Source organism: Nematolebias whitei, chromosome 5 (assembly GCF_014905685.2).
Source record: "Nematolebias whitei isolate Nwh7 chromosome 5, NemWhi1, whole genome shotgun sequence".
NCBI classification, from domain to species: Eukaryota; Metazoa; Chordata; class Actinopteri; order Cyprinodontiformes; family Rivulidae; genus Nematolebias; species Nematolebias whitei.
The window spans coordinates 34508725-34528032 of NC_056502.1; the positions used below are offsets into that span (position 1 = coordinate 34508725).

Here is a 19308-nt window from a genome sequence, read left to right on the forward strand (position 1 = left end):
TACATTTTTTTTAATCTGTTAGTTTAATTCCTTCCAGTGAGAGCGTGGGTAGTGTTTCCATAAATTCACTGTAACACACATGACTTTTATCAAGCCGAATTAACTCTTTGGGAATAGCTTTAGTTATCATATTAAATTCTCTGAAAGGAATAGGAAAACCATGGACAGACATAAAGTCACATAAGATAACATATTGCCAGTATTATCAAAAAGATAAGAATGTGGTTGATATATTTATTGAACCAGTTAAGAAAAAAAAAGATTTGCTCCTAATCAGAATATTGCAGTTATTCCAGAGGAGCTTTATGGGGTGAAACATTGTGGACAAAAGCCAGTTTCCAAGCTAGAAGAGCCTGCTGATGAAATTTGGACAATCTGATGGGTAATTTGTTTGGTAAAAAGTTACATTTCAAAAGGAAAAGATATGGTTTGGTATGAAGAACCACAAGGAATCAGGATTTATAAGACTTTTTTTTTTTTAACCAGTTAACCTTCAATGTGTTGATGGTGTCAAAATAATCTAGGATTTCAAGACCACCTTCTGCTTTTCTGTTTGAGAGAACCCCTTTCTTAACTTTATGTGATTTATTCTTCCAAATAGAACATGACTGGTGTCAGTGGTGGTACCTGCAGTATGACGTCATGTAGGTCTGGAAACGCCCCCAATCAGTCTGATTTCTTCCTGCTGACACGAAGCACATGACCAGGCGTGTTTACACTGTCAGGCACACGCTCACTCCGCGACCGTGCATTTGTCAGTTTGTTAAACCAAGACAAAACCTGGCCTTGTGCTAGCTGAAGACCTTTCTGTTCGGGGAGACGCTCTCTGGAAGTTGGTGAGTCCCGAATATTAGCATCATTAGCTCCGCTGCTGATTAAAGAGCCTCTTCCGTAGCAACATCCGCTAGGTTAGCATGCTAACGTCTCATTGGGTTAGGTCGCTGCTGCACCTTAAAGGCGAATCATTTAATCCTGAAGTGACCATTTCAACTCCTAACGCCGTTATTCTGCCTGTTTTGGTTAGCTTCCACCGTTCCGGTGTTTTGTCTCAAATGACAAACATTTTTTCAGCCCCGATAAGGAAATAAATGACTGAACGAGCTGGCATTTTGTGTCTTTGATCAGAGGGTGAAATCACAGGTGTGACAGCTGTGACTGACAATTAAAGTGATCAACATGCTGTAATGCATTTGACTAATTCTCAGTTAAAAAAAAAAAAAGAAATGGTTGCTCTTTTAAAGCTACCAAGCAGGTTAGTATCACATCACACCACCTTCAGCATGTTCTTGGTATGAGGTAATTTCCAGCAGCTGTAATAAGTGTTGTTCAGGTTGATTCATTCTCAGTGTTGATGCATTCTAGCGGATTAACAATTTAGTAGAAATACTGTCTTATTTATAAATTACAGGAGATTAACCATCTGCTTGCAATGTACAACAAAATCTACACAAACTGCTCACTTTGAATACAAAAAAAAATGGCTGTCAGGACTTCTATTTACTGATGAAGTCTCTTACACTTGTGGCAAAACTGAATTAACACTCTGTTTTCCAGCTCCAGAGAGCCTCTGCTGGTCTGTCCCCAGGAGAAAAGTTGAATCTGTGCTCCAGGAAGCAGCCATGGATGACACGGATGTCGAACGTGAGTTCTCTTCTCAAAGACGTTGGTCTTTTATGTTGGAAAGCTTGGCTGCAGAGGTGTCTCAGACAGTTTACTCATCTACATTTAAACTCTTTTCATAAATATGTTTTTTGTTTCTTTCCTCCCCCTTTAGAAGTGACACTGGCTCTACTGGATGCAGCCAATGATAAGGACTCAAACGTCCAGGAGCAGGTCAGAAAGTCTATGCTGACTTTGGGAAAGCAGCAGCCAGATCGAGTGCTGGCTATGTGTCAGGACTACCTCCTGAAGAACCCAAAGGTAAAACCCCACAAGGGCTCCATGACCATCTCAAATTTAGTGTCGGGTACACTCTATCACTGATGCAAGTTATTATTATAACTTGTATCAGTGAATCTACTTCATACTACAAAGTGTGCTAAGATTAGATCAAATCTGATCCTGAGCCATTCATAAAAATAGATGCCTCAAGGTGCAAGAAGTGACAAAAGTGATTGTTAGATAAAAAATGTTCTCTCTTAACTTAAAGAAAAGGACTAGAGTTGCATTGGGGCCCAAAAAAAATCAGATCCGACCCAGCTCCAGCCCACAGCCATCATTTCTGAACCTCACCTGACCCAACAAATTAACAGTAATTACAGGTCCGAATCCGGAAAATCCCGACATTTTTAATTAGTTATGAACGGTCGGGGATGCGCGGCTGAATAAAAGCGGCAGAAGATCGGAGCTGAAGAGGTGTTTGTCCTTTCATGGTTGTAAAAGAACATTGAACCCCTGCTTCTGCCTGCATTCTGATTTGTTCACACACCCTGCTCTGACACGTCTGCTTTGGGATCTCACCTGTTTGAGTCGTCGGTTGTGCGCATCCGCCGAGTGCAGCAGCTGAACGAACGTCCATTTGGGCGGCGAATCACTTCCTGGCAGTATAGTCCCATCTGAAGCTTAACTGGTGGCTCGGGAATCTGGTTAGGATGCCTCCTGGACGCCTCCCTCATGAGGTGTTCTGGGCACGTCCCACCAGGAAGAGACCTAGAGGAAGACCCAGGACACGCTGGAGGGACTATGTTTCTCGGCTGGCCTGGGAACGCCTCGGGATTCCCCTGGAGGAGCTGGACCAAGTGGCTGGGGAGAGGGAAGTCTGGGCCTCCCTACTTGGGCTGATCCCATGACCCGACCCCATATAAGCAGAAGAAGATGGATGGATGGATGGATGAAGAGGTTCAATATTATAAACTCTGGAGTCACACCCTACTCAACTGAATAACTCCTAGACATGAGCTACAAATGTCTCATTCCTCAAGTCATTACATTCCTGAAGCAGAGACGACGTCAGAAGTGTCTTACCTGGACTGAGGAGACAAAGAACTGGACTGTCTCTCAGTGGTCCAATGTCCTTTTTTCAGATGAAAGTAAATTTTGCATGTCATCAAGGTCCCAGAGTCTGGAGGAAGAGTGGAGAGGTCCAGATTCCATGTTGCTTGGAGTCCAGAGTGAAGTTTCATTCGAAGTGTCATTTTTCACCACTTTTATTGTCTGTCCAAACAGGTCTCACTTGTAAATGAGTCTTTGAGGCTCAATGTGACTTATCTGTTTAAATTAAGGTTGAATGAATGAATGGGGGAAAAAAGTTTCCACAGTCAGTGATGATTTGGGTCCATGTCCTCTGCTGGTGTTGGTCCACTGTGTTTTCTGACGTCCACAGTCAATGCAGCATTTACCAGGACATTTAGAGACTTCATGCTTCTTTCTTCTGATGAGCTTTATAGAGATCTGCTCCCGCCCACACTGGCAAAGGTCCCAAAAGCTGGCTGTGGAATATTATACTTTTCTGAGATGATGAATTTTGTTTTTTCATTATTTTGTAAGTTATGATCATCAAAATCACAAGAAATAAAGGCTTGGAATATTTCATTGTGTAGTGAATACAAGCAATAAATGAGTTTCCATTTGTCCATCATCTTCCTGTTATTCCAAAGTCAGGCCTTTGGGGCAGCAGCTTGTGCAGGGAGGTCCAGACATCTCTTTCCACAGCCACCTCTTCCAGCTCTTCTGGGAGGACTCCAAGGCGTTCCCAGGCCAACTGAGAGACGTAGACTCTCCAGTGTGGTCTGGGTCTTCCCTGGGGTCTCCTCCCAGTCGGACAGCCTCCTTAGGGAGGCGCTCAGGGGGCATCCTTACTAGATGCCTGAATCACCTCAAATGGCTCCTCTCGATGTGGAGGAGCAGAGGTTCTACTCCGAGTCAACCGTCAACCCAATAATTGATCGTTTGTGCCCTAACAATGCTAGAGCACCAACGATCAATTATTGGGCTGATGGTCCTCCTTTTTGCATGAGAACAGCTAGTTCTGGATGTCACCAGCAAACGTGTTGATCTACTATGAGGAGGTGCTGCTTATAAAACTGTTGCAGCTCCTCAAACTGAGAGTTCTATGTCGTATAAGCTTCGCCCTTTAAGGCCTTCGCTTTAGTGGGTTTATCCCGTTATGCAGAGCATAAGCACTGAAAAAATTAGTCCACGCCCACCTGCTGTGTGGGCCCCACCCGGTCCGTATAAATTACGTTAAGAGCGGGAAATCGGCTCCCATTTTTTCTTCAGCGAGCTAATATAGCACTGTCAGAAGAACAAAGAAGATAAATTGTGTAAATGACCAACCTTGTGAAGGATGCTTGGCCCGGCAGTCGACCTCCGGTCGTCCGGTGAGTTCTCCTCCCCGAGGAGAAGATGACAGCAGTCTTATTCCAAGGTAAGCGTCGTGGAACATTTCCCAGTGACAGGTCACTACACGCTGGACAACGCCATCTTGTGTTTTTTCCTCTTATCGCCGACCCTCGGGGCGAACCGGATGGTTCCTCCGGGGCAAGGCGTGCTCAGCTGCAGCCCCCGCTGCTCATTCCCTCCCGGGGAGCGTAGTGTAGGTGGAGGGGGGCTGAGTGAATGCTCACCCCATCCCACCTCGTTTCGCATCGGCGATCACACCGCTCCCGGCCGACAGCGCCCTCAGGGGTTGCCCGGCGGAACCCGGGAGGAGGCTGACATGAAGGGACCCCCTTTTTTCTACGTCCCTCGCCTTTTCCCGCCAGTTCGGATGATCGGCGGGAAGGTTGTTTTTCACTGGGCTCCACTGTGGCTCACCGTCTTGATCCATACGGCCTCGCGTTCCAACAAGACGTTCCACGGGCGAGGCCGCAGACGGTTCTTTCCTGGTAGATTAGAGGAGTCGGTCCCCAGTCCGCTCCCATCACCAGAGTTGAGGGATTCACCGAGCGGGGCTATTCCTCGGTAACCCCCCCTGGAGCCAAGCCTCGCGGAAGCTTCCGGAGCGAAGCTGCCCAGGTCGGAGCAGCGTCCCGTCCCTCCGGAGGAACACGAACCAGACGGCGAACACGCTCTCAAATCGAGCCCACCAATGTGTTTTCAGGCAGCCGCAGTTAGCAACAACGTGCGCTGCTAGCATATAGCATGTCCAAGGGATTGAAGGCCGCAGACCTGCCTTGGAGACAAAGAACTCACTCTGTAAAGGCAGCTGACGCCAGCTCAACATGTGTGCCTCTCCCACGTTTTGCCTGTCGAGGACTGCAGCGCGGAGGACGATGATCCAACGACCCACCTGGCTTCGTTACTCCCCTCGCTGCCGGAGAATCTGCACAAGACCTGATGAAGCCGCTGGAGGGACCGTCGCGAGCAAGCTTCGACTTTTCCACGGCCGCGGCTCTCGCTGAGTTCCACCACCAGCCCCGCCCGTCAGAATCCAGCCCTCTTCACTCCGGCAGCCTGCAGCTCAGCGTTTCCCCAGAGTTCGCCTGCAAGACAGCGCTCTGGGCAAACAATCGCAGAGCTCATGAGAGAGAAAGCTCTCAAAATGACGGTCTCCGGAGGGTGTGTGTAAAAGTGACACGAAAGTTGAAATAAATCATCATTAATGATCAAAGTGTCTGTTTTTTAGCCAGTCTGTAAGCCCGGATGAGCTCACAGCGGCCGCACACATAAGAGCCGGTGTCCTTTATAAGGCTTTTTAAACTCACCGCCGCTCCAAGACATTACCAGTCGCTTACAGGGCACGATGGTAAGTGAAAATAGCTCGTTATAATCCCGGGCTGCACGTTTTTTCACCCAAGCGATGTCAACTCGCACTCGTGGGATGAAACAGCCCCACACACGAGCCGGTGTCCTTAAATAAAGGTTTTTAAACTCACCGTCGCTCTAAGACATGACGAGTCGATCACAGAACAGCCTCCACACATGAGCCGGTGTCCTTAATTAAAGGTTTTTAAACTCACCGTCGCTCTAGACATGACGAGTCGATCACGGCACAACGGTAAGCGAAAATAACTCATTACCAACTAGAACTGCACGATCCTCACTCAAGCGGTGTCAACTCGCACTCGTGGGATGGAACAGCCTCCACATGAGCCGGTGTCCTTAAACAGGATTTTAACTCACCGCCGCTCTTGACATGACGAGTCGATCACTAAGATGAACAGCCTCCATCCAACGGCGCTGCGTTGATGCTGGCGCACACACACAGCTGCCGGCGCTAACCAGCTCACATCGGTATAAATGTGGTCCGCAGGCTGGTTCGGGTGGGGGCCCCTCTCTCTCACAAGAAACGACACCCGTCTCGACGAATCAACGCGGGCAGCCGTCACCACCGCGTCTCAGCTTTCGGCAGCTCACCGCAGCTAAACGTGAAGCAGCTGAAGAACCCGGTAATGAGTCCCGCCTCCCTCCAGCGCGCGCCCCTCCAGCGAGAGCGGCGCGCTTCCCTCCAGAGACAACGGGTGCTCCCGCGGGGCTAGCAGCCTTCACTCCAACAGCACGGCGTAAACGAAGTCACGCCCTCCGCCTTTTCAACGTTCGCACAGCGACGTCAAACGCGCAGCCCCACCGCGTCATCAGCTGTCACACGCTTCGCCTCAGCACAAGTCTCGCCCGGGATCACACAGAAAACATTCCCGCGACGCATGACGGCGGTTGAGGGGCGGACGGCTGACAGCCGTACAAAACATGACACATCACTTAACGCACGTTCACCCTACGAACGTTACGTAGAGTGGCTAAAACATGCTCGCCGTTTTTCAGATGGATGGACAAGGTTTTTATGCAAATGGTACAAGTTACAGTTTGCAACCCGAACCCCTCCATTCAGAGGAGTTATAAAAAACGGCCCCGTCATCATCAGACTAAATCTCATCCCTAAATGCAGAAATCCAAGTGTTTTCTGATAAAAGTAATCTACAGAGTTCCCCAAGGGAGAGAAAACACAAGGTTTTTACTCACGGATCGGAGGGGTGAGACCGTTCTTGGATCTGTTGTTTAACATCCAGAGAACGCATACCGATCATCCTAACACAGAGACGAGAGTTTTCGTTTTACCTGGATGATCTGCTGCTCCTGTCAATTCAGACAAGAGGCGCTGATGCAGGATCAGGTGTTGACATCACACCTGTTAAATCTGGGCTTCGCCATAAATTGGGAAGAAGCTCGATTTTTCCGGCCCAGACATTTGTTTCTGGGAGTGGAATTAAATTCAACCACCATGAAAACTCGTTTATCACAAACTAGATTCGACACTTTTTAAAAAAAGTCAACTCAGCCACGTAAGATCTGGCAAGTGATAACAGCTGTCTCCGTCATCAAGCTGTTGAAATGATGTCACTCACACAGTGTTTTCCACTGGTTTGTTTCACATGAGACGCCTCCAGAGGTGGTTCTGCACGTCTGCATGTGGATCCAGTAAAACAAAACGACGGATGATCATTGTCCCTTCCTCTGTGGAAGCAGACCTCCGACTCTGGGGAAACACCTTGTTTTCTGTCAGAGGGAGTCCCCCTCAGCAGACCCACGTCACGGGTCAGTCTTCTTCATGGACACGTTGCTGTCAGGCTGGGGGGGGGGGGGGGGGGACATGCCTATCTCAAGCAGTAGGGGCGCTGTGGCCCCACTACACATCAGCCCACATCAATGTTTTTGGAGTGTCGCACAGTACTGAATGTGATTCAACACTTTGCTCCCGTGCTACAGAATCAACACGTGTTGATTCACACAGACAACATGATGACTGCTGCGTACATAACCATCAAGGGTGTGCGTTCAGCTCAGATGTTACACATTGTGCGAAAGCTACTGAGTTGGGTTCATCAAAACCTGCTCTTTATTAGAGCGGTTTACATATCCGGTGTTCTGAACGTGGACCGGACCCTCCATCCAGACCTGATGTTTTCAGACGCAGCAGAAGTTGGCAAGCAGCTGTGGACCTGTTTGCGACGCGAGAAGAACGCTCAGTGTCAACTATGGTTTTCCCTGAGCCCGCGAGACGATCCATCGCTGGGGGGGACGCATTTGCTCACAGCCGGTGGCCCAAAACGCTTTTATACGCGTTTCTTTTCCCCCACCTCCTGTTTTTTACGGTTCCTGAACCGAGTTCAGGAGGAGGGATTGACAGCTCTCCTGGTGGCTCCCGGCGTGTGAACGCACCATGGTTCCCAGGCCTGCAACGTCTGTTGTCGGGTCGCCGTGGAACTGTCGTGGAGGGAGGATGCTCTCCTTCAGGCAGGAGGAGCGACCAAGAGTTACCCAGAAATAGGTCAACACCTGTGGGTCTGACCGCTGAGCGGTCCCACTTAGAGGATGGGTCTCCCTCAGGAGATAGTGTGCACAATTCAAGATTCACGTGCTGCATCTACCACAATTCTGTACACATCAAAGGGGACGGCTTTTCAGCGCTGGTGTACAGAGAAGGTTTAGAGGCCACCTCATGCCTTTTAGGCGGCGTGTTGTTTTTCTCTACAACAGCTGATGGATAGGGAGTTGGCATTCAGTACGCTTTAACGTACAGTTGCAGTCATCTATTCCTGCCACGAAGGTTTCGGAGACAGAACAGCTTTTAATCACCCGCTGATGAAGCGTTTTTCTAAAAGATGTTCAGAGACACAGGCCTGCTTCATGTCCACTTGCTCCACAGTGGGATTTAACGCTGGTCTTGCGAGCCCTGATCAAAGCTCCAATTGAGCTTCTGGATCAGGTTTCATTTAAATTCTTGTCTCTTTAAACAGCCCTGCTGCTGGTTTTAACACCCGCTAAGAGGGTGAGTAATTATCTGCCCTCTCTGTTGCTTCGTCATGCCTTAGAATTTAGGCTGACGGGCAGCTCAGCTGATTTAAGACCAACCCAGCTTTTATGCCTAAAACATCACGAGCTCTTTTAAATCAAGAGTGATATCGTTGGAGGGGTCTTTTCCCCCCCACAGATCAGAAGAGGAAGCATCTTTTCATCTTCTCTGCCCGGTGAGGGCGTTGACGTGTTACATAACGCGCACAGCTGCAATGCGTTTCAAACTCAACAATTGTTTGTGCATTATAGAGATGTTTCTGCAGGTCGCCGTTATCCATCCAGCGCTTGTCACTCTGGCTGTGTGAGGCCTTTTCTGAAGCCTACAGAGCATCAGATTTAGGGCCTCCTGTCAACCTCTAAGCACACTCAACCAGGGGTATCGCATCTTCGTCTGCTCTGCATAATGGTATGTCAATGCAGGACATTTGCACTGCGGCTGCATGGTCAACACCCTGCTCATTTATTCGCTTTTACCTACGTGATGTAACGGCTCGTTCCATGACACATTCTGTCCTTAGTGCTCTAACAGAATGAATATTGTTGTTCTCATGGAACTCTGTTTAAGCTCACTTCTGTCTGCATGCATTACAGTGTGAGATGTTGTTTTCAGTCACAAGTCGTGTCTGTGATTTTGGTTCTATTGTCACTAATCAGTTCATGATTATTGTTACCAATCAGTTCAATTGATTAATAATCAATTTATGGACATTAATCTCTTTATACTGTTCAGCCATGAACCAGTTGGTTCATGCCCGCCCCCCCCCCCCCCCCCCTCTTTTCAACTTCTTCTTCCCGTTGAAAGTTTTCCGGGGTATTCATGCTTTGTCAGAACGCATAGCTACACAACATGCGTCTGTGCATGGCACATAATTACGCGATGCGTAGTTATGCACACGGGGAGCTGAGTGACAAGACGTTTTTTGGGCAAGCTTCCGCTTCTTACTGTGTTCGAATGGACCCAGTGAGGCGAGGACCACATCGGCTTCGCCCTTTACCCACTAAAGCGAAGGCCTTAAAGGGCGAAGCTTATACGACATAGAACGTTGGTTACGTACTGTAACCCCAGATTCTATGAGTATAAGCGTAGCCCTTTAAGCGTCGGGCCTCACTGGCTCCTAAATGGCTGAAGAAAAAAGCTATTTTGGGAGCCGATTTCCCGCTCTTAACGTAATTTATACGGACCGGGTGGGGCCCACACAGCAGGTGGGCGTGGACTAATTTTTTCAGTGCTTATGCTCTGCATAACGGGATAAACCCACTAAAGCGAAGGCCTTAAAGGGCTACGCTTATACTCATAGAATCTGGGGTTACAGTACGTAACCAACGTTTTGTGGATAAAGGAGGAAACATTTCAACAAAGAAGAATCCATTCAGAAGACCTGACTCAACCTTGTTGGATTTATCTACCTGGGTTGTTGAGCAGCTTCAGGACATTCTTTCTTTGTAATTTTTACAATCAAATCGGCCACAACCTTCGAATCTTAACTCACCAAGACTGTTCTGAACATTAACTTTGTAAAAAAGGAAATGTGACTCTACGCAGAATTACTGTTGCATTTGCATCTGTTTTGAGATTTAAAACTCTTCCCAGTTGTGTTGTGAAAAGTATTATCTTTTTTAATATAGGAGTTGTTAGTCCTGTATCCAAAACACACTTAACACTGCTTGTAATTTTTATTTAAAATATCTTAAACTACAAGGATTTGAGTCTGTTCATTTTAGCTGCTTTATAACAATCCTCAATGATAAATAATAGATCTGAAATGTAACATGCCACCATGACTGGAATGTTCATTTAGTTTTGTGCATCTAATGGTTTTTGTAGATTTTTATTTTCCTCAGTAATTTTTAATAAATGTGTAAGCTCTGTTAAACTTCTTCACAACCTGACATCTTTAAAAAAAAAAATTTAATATACGGACAAGTCTGTCACACAACAGGAAACCGTATTGATCTAAGTCACGATGACTCAACAGTGTTTACTTTTTCTGTGTCCGGTCTCACGTTATTTCACACATTCATCATTAGGTCAGTCATGTGAAAGTCACCATCTTTTTGCAGAACTAAGTTTAAGCAGTAATGCTAATTTTTGGCAGTACATCAGCAGATTAATGGGTTCTGATGTGTGTTCTGTTATTCCCGAAATGGTTTGAATCAGGAAATGAAACCGCTTCAGGCAGTTGCTTTGGGCATCAGGATAAGACCAGCTCCGTCACCATGGAAACTGTTTTATTGAAAGATTAATTCATCTGAGTTTAACTATTTATTGCACTAAATATTTAACTTTTGTACAAATTGTGGTGAAGGCGAGCCTGTGATCGAGAGGTCGCCAGTTCAAATCCCCTGAACGCCAACAAAGATTTAGGTGGGAAAGGTGAAGCGTTCTCATCTGCCTCCACCCTCATTTAATTTTTTTTTATTATTAAGCTTTTACTGCTTTTCTAAGCAAATCAGTTTGACATGATTTAAAAAAATCCAAAAAAAGTCAAGTCTGGTCCTCTGGACGGGTTAAAAAAAAAAAAAATTGTAGAAATGTTTCGTCTCTCATCCGAAAGAAGGGAGATATAAGATTTCTTGTTTATCAACAAGAGTCAGCAGATTATTATAGTTATAATATTAAAGTTAACGGTCAGTGGACGCGTGTGGCTGACGATCCAATTTGGATCACCAGCAGTGCGCGTCCGCTGACACAATCAAAAGCCTGACACTGACCCGGTCCATCCAGCACATTATTTTGGCCCGGTTCAGAAATGACACGCCTACTTCAGATGGAGGGTGAAACGTGTCTCAAAACAAAAAAAAAAGTCCAGATGACCTGACTGAACATTGTTGTTTTGTTTTTTTTTACCTGGATGATTGAGCATGAACTTTGATGTCCATGAATTAAACTTTATGATCAACAGACTAGAAAGTTTGGAAATTAATAAATGAGGTGCTACATGTGAGGAAAAGGTTCAGAGGATCTGTTTTTACGCATCGCATCCTCCTAAAGCAGGGGTGTCAACCTCACTCACAAAAGGGGCCAAAATTAAAACTTTTTTCAAACTGAGGGCCAATTTCAGAAACTACATGAACTCAAATCAGATCCCCAACATCTTTTCTTGGTCACAGGTTCCTCAACAAGAGTTTGATTGGTCTCATTTAATGTTCTCTGTTGTGTTTTCAACATCATAATCAAAGATTACTGAAAACATTCAAGAGATGAAGTATTTTACGTTTCACATATCATCTTGGGGGCCACATAAGATGTCAACGAGGGCCACATTTGGCCCATGGGCCTTGAGTTTGACACACGTCCTAAAGTATTCAACATGCTTTAGGAATAAACTATTTCCCATTTTACCATTGCTTACTTGGGTTGCAGTTTTCTATTTTAATCACAAACCATCCAGTACTTGATCATTTTTCACTTCGTCTGTCTGAAATCCAAAACTCGTTCCGTCTGAACTTTAAAAGGACAAATTGATTCAGGTGGATTTGTTATTACCCTGTTGGACCCATCTGAGTCTCCAGGGCTTCATTAAAACGGCAGACTGAACCCAGCTACTACAAATGGCTTGACATCATTTCTGAATGTCTTTTTTGAGAACCAGTGAAAAACATTTAGAACTTTAAAATATTTTCAGATAAATGTGTTGTTTCTCTTATTTACATTTATTTTCTCACATTTTGAAGCTTGTTTTATTTATTTAAACACTCGTCTTTCCCTCTTCGTCATCTCGCCCTCCTGCAGCTGGTGGTGACCCACAGAATTGTGATTCTTCAGACTATTGAGCTGATAGTCGGCTGCAGTATAGAAGATCTGAGCGCGCTCAGAATAAAGAGCCTCATCTCTCTGGCCTCAGATGAAATGACTCGATCAAAGGTAAAGCAACAGCTTTTTGTTTAACTTTATTTTCTTAACATTAAAAAAGTTTTGGATTACATGATGTATTTAAAGGGATTTCCACCCGTTTGCAACAATGGAGCATATTTGATAGACATTTACTTCAGCTCTAAACATGAGATGGTAGAAACACTGTTGGCTGTTTTAGTCTTTATGAGGAAGTTTTAATGAGGAAGACTGGATGGAGAGTCGGACAGAAGAGCTGGTGTTTGTGCAGCTTATGAGAGAGATTATACCGCAAAGAGCTCTGCTTTCTATCACAAGCTGGTCATGACGTATTCAGACATATTAGAGTAGTTACACATTGTATAACAAACATTTTGTCACTTCCATCCATCCATTAACTGTTGCTTGTCCTAATTGAAGTCTCGGGGGTGTTGAGCCGATGTGAAATGAAGCTTTTGCTCCGTAGAGCAACTCGCAGCACTTGGCAAGCAGCCACACATGAACCACCAGGAGAGCACACTGACAGCAGTCGGTGCTGCCACGACGGCAGAGCTGGTTCATGGGGTGCGCACGCCTCGGCTTTAGCCCTTCACTTTCATGTTGGCTCTAAAGCTAATTTATATGATGTAACTCCAATGCTAATGTACTAAACATCACAAGTTGATCACAATTGATCATTTGGACCCATTCTTCTTCCATAAGGAGTAATGGATAACTATTTTAGCCTTCACTTCTTTTGTCTCATTTGCAACATATACATGTCATTGTCCCAGAATGCATAAGTGAAAAATGTGATGACATAAATTTTTACGTTGAGTGTTTTCACGTGTCCCAAACTGCAACCTTTAGTAAAGTAGGGAAATGTCATAAGGCCAACACGTGCACGTAGTCGAAGATCCCTTTCCACTTTTGTATGATGTAATATTTTCGGCTACGACATGTTTAACTTGTTCTGTCTTGCTGATTGACACAGGAGGTCATTCGTAACTGGCAGAAGGCAGCCAGTAACATCTTGGTTGCTGTAGGAAACAAATACATTAATGAAATCATGGAGGAGATACTAAGCAAGTTCCAGCCAGGGGTCCTGCCTCACTACTTTGTGGTCCAAACACTAGCCAACCTTTCGGATTCAAACGGTAAGAAAACCTTTACTGCCAACAAGCTAAAGGAAGGAAACTTGCTTTTATATCTCCAACAAGGTAAAGACCACAAGGACACACACCCAACATGTCCGCCTCATGATAGGGAAGTTTAAACAATAGATAACAGTTTGTAGTCACTGAGTAAAACAGGAACCTGTTAAACCTGCTCTCAAACAGCATTTACAGGTCAAAGAATGTATTTATTTAGGATCACTCAACCTTTTTAACTGATTAGACGTGGGATTTGTTCTATTCGTGATGGTGCTTTTGATTTTATCAGAAGGAAATTTAAAAAAAACCTTCAAGTTGACCGGTATTTTTGGAGTCTGCAGTAGTCCTTCAATTATTGCGGGGGTTACGTTACGTTCCACACACCCCTGCAATAAGAGAAAAACCGCAAAGTAGAAACGTATTTATTTTTGTGTTTATATATTTTTAGGCTGTGTAAACCCTTCCCACTCTCTTGCAATGTTCTAAACTCTTAAACCTACATACTTTTAACAACATATGTACATGTACTGTACAGCACTTGCAACATTTTTTATGGGGTTCTGGTCAGGTTCTGATCGGCTCTGCAGCCGTTGAGCACCAGATGCTTTTAGAGAGAGCTGGACCGTTGGGAGAGCCAGCACAAAACCACACGATTGTCCAGATCGAGTCCAAATAATTCAGAGGAATCCGGATGAAAAACATCTGGGTGAGCTCCAGAGTAGACACCGAACCTCCAAGCAACCTCTCCCCGCTCGAGAGGCCTCATGGGCCATCGCACAGCACTCAAATTGACCGATGAGGCTGGAAGTAGTTCTGGTTTGGTTCTGGTTTGGTTCTGATCGGCTCTCTGCATCCATTGAGCGCCGAAGTCACTATGAATAAGGACTGAACTTTTTAGTCTGGTTCAGATCAAAACTTTCCTTCCATTTTGGCAGAAAGCAGCAGCTGGAAGTGCTGTTGCCTTGTGGGTAATGTAGTTCTTTTGGACTGGTGATGCAGTATAGGCTTATTGAAAGAAAACTACAAAATGGAGGTGCCTGTCCGTAGTATTTTTTTTCGTTAATTTATCACATACCGTCCCAATCATGTGAGTAACATTAAAGTTGACAATCGTTGGAAAAACTGCGAAAGAGCGAGTCCGCGGAAGTCAAACCGCGAAGTAACAAGGGACTACTGTAGTAATAATAATAATAATAATAATAATAATAATAATAATAATAATAATAATAATGATGGACATAAATCATTTTTATTTCATCTGCCAAGGTAGCATTTGATTTACTAACCTAACCCCCAAGATAAACCTAAATGATATGACTGAGGGTTAGCCAGCGAAGCTCAGCTCTTAGTTTGAGCTCTTTACGTTTGCAGTGCCTGCATTTCTGAAGTTATCATGCGAATTTTATCAATTATAAACCGTTTGAACCCTGTGCCATAAAAAAAATGTAATGAAAAGTTTTCAAGAGTTAACAAAATAAAGAGTATATGGTGTTATTGGTTTATTTCAGTGTTGAACAGATTTCCTGAAACAGGTCATTAATCAAGCAGACTCTTTCATAAAAGTGACACGTAACATAACTCTATTGCTTAAAACCTCCTCTTTGAGCAAGAACACGAAGCATAAAGTACCACTAACAAGGTAAAGTCGGGTCCTCTGGATTTATTCTTTTTTTGTTGAAACATTTAGTCTTTTTTCCAAAAGACCTTCAGTCATGACCGAACAAGTTTATTGGATAAAAGCAGAAATGTTTCAACAAAAAGAATCTGTCCACAGGACCTGACTTTACCTTGTTAGATTTATCTGCCTGTATTATTGAGCATACATCAGGATAAAGTACCACTCATTCTGTTCTCTCATTGTTCTTCAGTTTATGGGATGGTACCGTTCATAAATGCCATACTGGGCACCATGTTGCCTATGCTGGGCATGGCCAAACAGGACAACATGAAGTGGGTCTTCTCATCTGGTAGGAACCTCCATAAAATACTTATTATGGTACCCTCTTTATGAAACATCCCCCCTCCCCATTTTAAAGAATGGTATTGGATTTTGGGGAAAATGTTTGAATAAATGTATAGAATATAAAATTACAGCTTACCATCATTTTTTAATTTCTTCTTTTCCCATTTGTCTTCTCCCTCTTTACTCCTTCCAGCTTTGTGCCATTTCAGCGACAGCATCTTGGAGTATTTGGCCAACCTGGACAAAGCTCCAGATCCCACCGTCAGAAAAGACACGTTCTCCAATGAAATCTATTCTGCTTTTGATATCCTCTTCAATCACTGGTTACAAAGCAGAGATTCTAAGGTAACGTCACTTTTATTATTGTTGTGGGTTGAGCACGATGGCCTGGAACATGGTGGACCAAACAACCTAAAAACTGTCCATTTGAGTTGTTTAGTCGGTAAAGAAGGAAATTTCATTGGTAGGGAACTAAAGTTTCTTAGCTCTTGGAAGACCTTAAGGGGAAAAATCAAACGTTTAATTTTGTTTGCTTTTTAAATTTATTTTGGTGCATTGAATAAATACTTATTTCTGACAAAGCCTAAAACCCCATTTTTTTGACAGAACTGTTTTCAAAGGCTCTCGTAACTCACAGTAACTTTACTATACACTCGTGATCCTTGGGGTGGGGGGATCTATTGTACATAAATATTTTGATCCCTTTCATAAAATTATACATGCCTCTGTTTTTTCTTTACCTCTATCCAAATACTTTTTGATATTTACATTAGCCATTTATTTGGTGCAGCACTTTTATATTTGAGTCTGTGAAACATTTACCAGAGGATCCTTCACTCACCCCGGAAAAGATTCCTCAATCCTGGCTGGACTTGCTGCAGAGTTCTGCCTCTTGAATGGTTCGACAAATTTGTTTTAGTTCAGATGTGAAAAGGTGAACGCTTACTTGCAAGTTGCACAAGTAGACATTCATAAAAATTTAAAAAACTTGCTCCTCATGCATGTAGGCAGCAGAATCCGACGCAGTGGCTCAGAATGTCTGACAGTGGTTTCCTGTTGGTTTGCTCCAAAGCAGGAAGTAAATACTGGATGCACCAGGCTCCTGCAGCTCGTATTATGTCTGGGTCAGTAAAAGCAAAAAGCAAAGCCAAAATTTTCATTGTACACAAAAGTTTTAGAAAGAAAAGAAAACCCCATATGAACCTCCATGTCAATCCCAGGAGTGACACTTTGACTGAAAATGAGACCTAATTTTCAGCTACTGGATCTGATGGGGTCTCACCAAACTCTGGACTGGAACTTTTTAAAAAATTGTAAATATATCATTTGGTGCATAATATGGGAGGAAAAAGCCTTTTTTTTTTTGTTTTTTTGTTTTGTTTTGAACAAATTACCATTTATAAAGCACTTTAAGCAACCTTCAGATCAGTTACAGCCAATAAAACAAACCGCAGTCACAACGTATAATAAAAAAAAAACCATATGAAAGCAAACCAAAAACGGCTTTATATTAAAACGAGCAAATTGAATTGGTTAAAATAAACTAAAAAACGGACTATAAATAAACATCTCACGTGGTGTCAAAAGCCGAGGAGAAGAGATGAGTTGTAAGGAGTGGTTTATAAATGGACAGGGAGAGTGCATGTCTGAATCTCAAAAGCAGGTTTGCTCTTTAGTAGCAACGGCAAAGAAAGCACAAAGCTTTTGTTTAGTTTTTGTACGCTCAGGAGCAGCTGGTCTGCTGACCTGAGAGAATGGGAGGTCATGTGCACCAACTCTGTGAGATAAAGTGGAGGAAGACCATTGTTACGACTGTTGTCGCAATTTTTGTTGTGTGCATGTATGAATCCCGGACGAGCCCCCAATTGTTGCAACCTGGGGCAAACGCAGCCGCCAGGGTGTAATTAAATGTGGCTGTTTCCACCTTCTGCTCTATTCAAGCAGCCAAAGTGTTAGAACAGTGATTTTATTTACAACTGTGAATAGTTTGACGTTTTTAGTCTTACCAGCATCAAGGTGAGCCCAGCCCAAAACGACAAACAAAACCATCTATTTTTCCTCTTACCTAAATTAAATTAACTACCTCAACTAACCTAGCAAAAACAGGAGAAAAAGTCTTGAAATAAAGTGTCAGCTCACCCCTACAAACTCCTCACAAAACTATTTACAACTAATTACCGGTAAGCAGATGAGTGACAGCAGATCAGTGTGGCTGGTTGAGGAGAGCAGAGTGGGTGGAAGCAGACGTCATCACAAATGCAGCTCTTCTTGGGCAGCACACCTCGTCGGGCAGACGATCCTTGTTCAGCTCCTCGGTGTCTTCCTCCAATATATTTGTGCACCTGGACACTAATTTTCACACATTTAGCAGCTTCATACATGCACACAACAAAACTTCTGACTGTCGTCGTAACACCATTAAGTTTTCTAAACAAATAAAAGAACTTTAAAATGAATCCTAAAATGTACAGGCAGCCAGTGCAGCGAGGCTAAAACGAAGAAAGTATGTTCATGTGCTTTTGTGCCAGTAAAGACGTGCGGCTGCATTTTGAACACTCTGGAGGTGAGCAATAGAGGAAGCACTGACCCCTGTATAATGTGCATTACAGTAATCCAGCCGAGTGGTGATGGAGTGGACTGCTGTCTCGAACATCGTTCTTATAAGAACTGGCTTAACTTTAGCCAGCTGTAACTGAAAAATACTTAATTTAACCACTGCCCTGATTTGATTATTAAATTTAAGATCATCATCTACTTTGATTCCCAGGTTTGTGATCACTGGTTTAGTATATTGAGCCAATTGCAGATCTGCATGCAGGGTGTCAGTGGATGTTCCAGAAAATAAAACCTCAGTCTCCTCATTCAAATGCAAGAGGTTTAGAGCCATCCAGGTCGTTAGGTCTTCTTCAGTAGTGGTTCAGAGGAGAATGAAACCAAATCATAATTACCATGCTCAGTTTTATTTTACTGGTTTTCTTGAACGGTTTAGATTTTGTCACTCCCCCTTCCGTAAATAGTCTGTACAGCACAGCACTGTCACCTCCTGTCCTGCATGTCTTTGTGTCTCCTTCAGCTGAGGCTGACAGTGGCTGAGGCAGTGGGTTCGATGTGTCATCTCATGCCCAGTGACAAACTGGAAGAACAGATCCCCAGAATCATCCCAGCCATCATGTCCCTGTACAAGAAAAACACCGAGCACAACATCATTAGCAAGGTGGGTACAAACAGTCCAGAACAAACTGTGGTCAGTTTGAGCAAAACAAGCTTTTTCTATTTCTGAGCAAGTTGTTTTATTAGTAATAAATGTTTTTCTGTCAGCTTTGATGTCTGAGCAGTGCCTTTATTTCTTAATAAATGCTGCATGACACTTAAACTTTGCTTGAAGTTGACCGGTTTGTTTGTGTGTTTTATCAGAGCCTCTGTCAAGTCCTGGATGCGTCTGTCAACATGGGCAGCAGAGTACTGGAAACGCAACTAGAAAGCCTTCTGTTTGCTCTGCATCAGCAGGTACAGTGAAAGACACGATGAAATAAAGTGCAGCTTTACGTGCAAAGGTGGCAGACGGTCTTTTAAAGGATGAGGTGAACTTTAGTTTCTTAAACACAAAGTTTGTTTTCTCAGTCATCCAGGTATATAACAACAAAAAA

At 44.0% G+C, this 19308-nt stretch overlaps 2 protein-coding genes across 2 annotated transcripts in view; one reads left to right on the forward strand and one right to left on the reverse strand.

Moving 5' to 3' along the window:
• Positions 1-19308, reverse strand: part of LOC119409529 (sulfotransferase 2B1) — a 149065-nt gene that overhangs the window by 79853 nt on the left and 49904 nt on the right. The window lies entirely within an intron of this gene.
• Positions 827-19308, forward strand: part of mroh1 (maestro heat-like repeat family member 1) — a 40873-nt gene continuing 22391 nt past the window's right edge. Inside the window, exons 1-9 of the mRNA XM_037676424.1 lie at positions 827-836; positions 1555-1641; positions 1775-1920; positions 12467-12598; positions 13539-13701; positions 15567-15665; positions 15855-16006; positions 18735-18875; positions 19076-19168. Of these exons, the coding sequence (XP_037532352.1) occupies positions 1620-1641; positions 1775-1920; positions 12467-12598; positions 13539-13701; positions 15567-15665; positions 15855-16006; positions 18735-18875; positions 19076-19168 (948 nt within the window). The 5' untranslated portion in view covers positions 827-836; positions 1555-1619. The remainder of the gene's footprint in view (positions 837-1554; positions 1642-1774; positions 1921-12466; positions 12599-13538; positions 13702-15566; positions 15666-15854; positions 16007-18734; positions 18876-19075; positions 19169-19308) is intronic.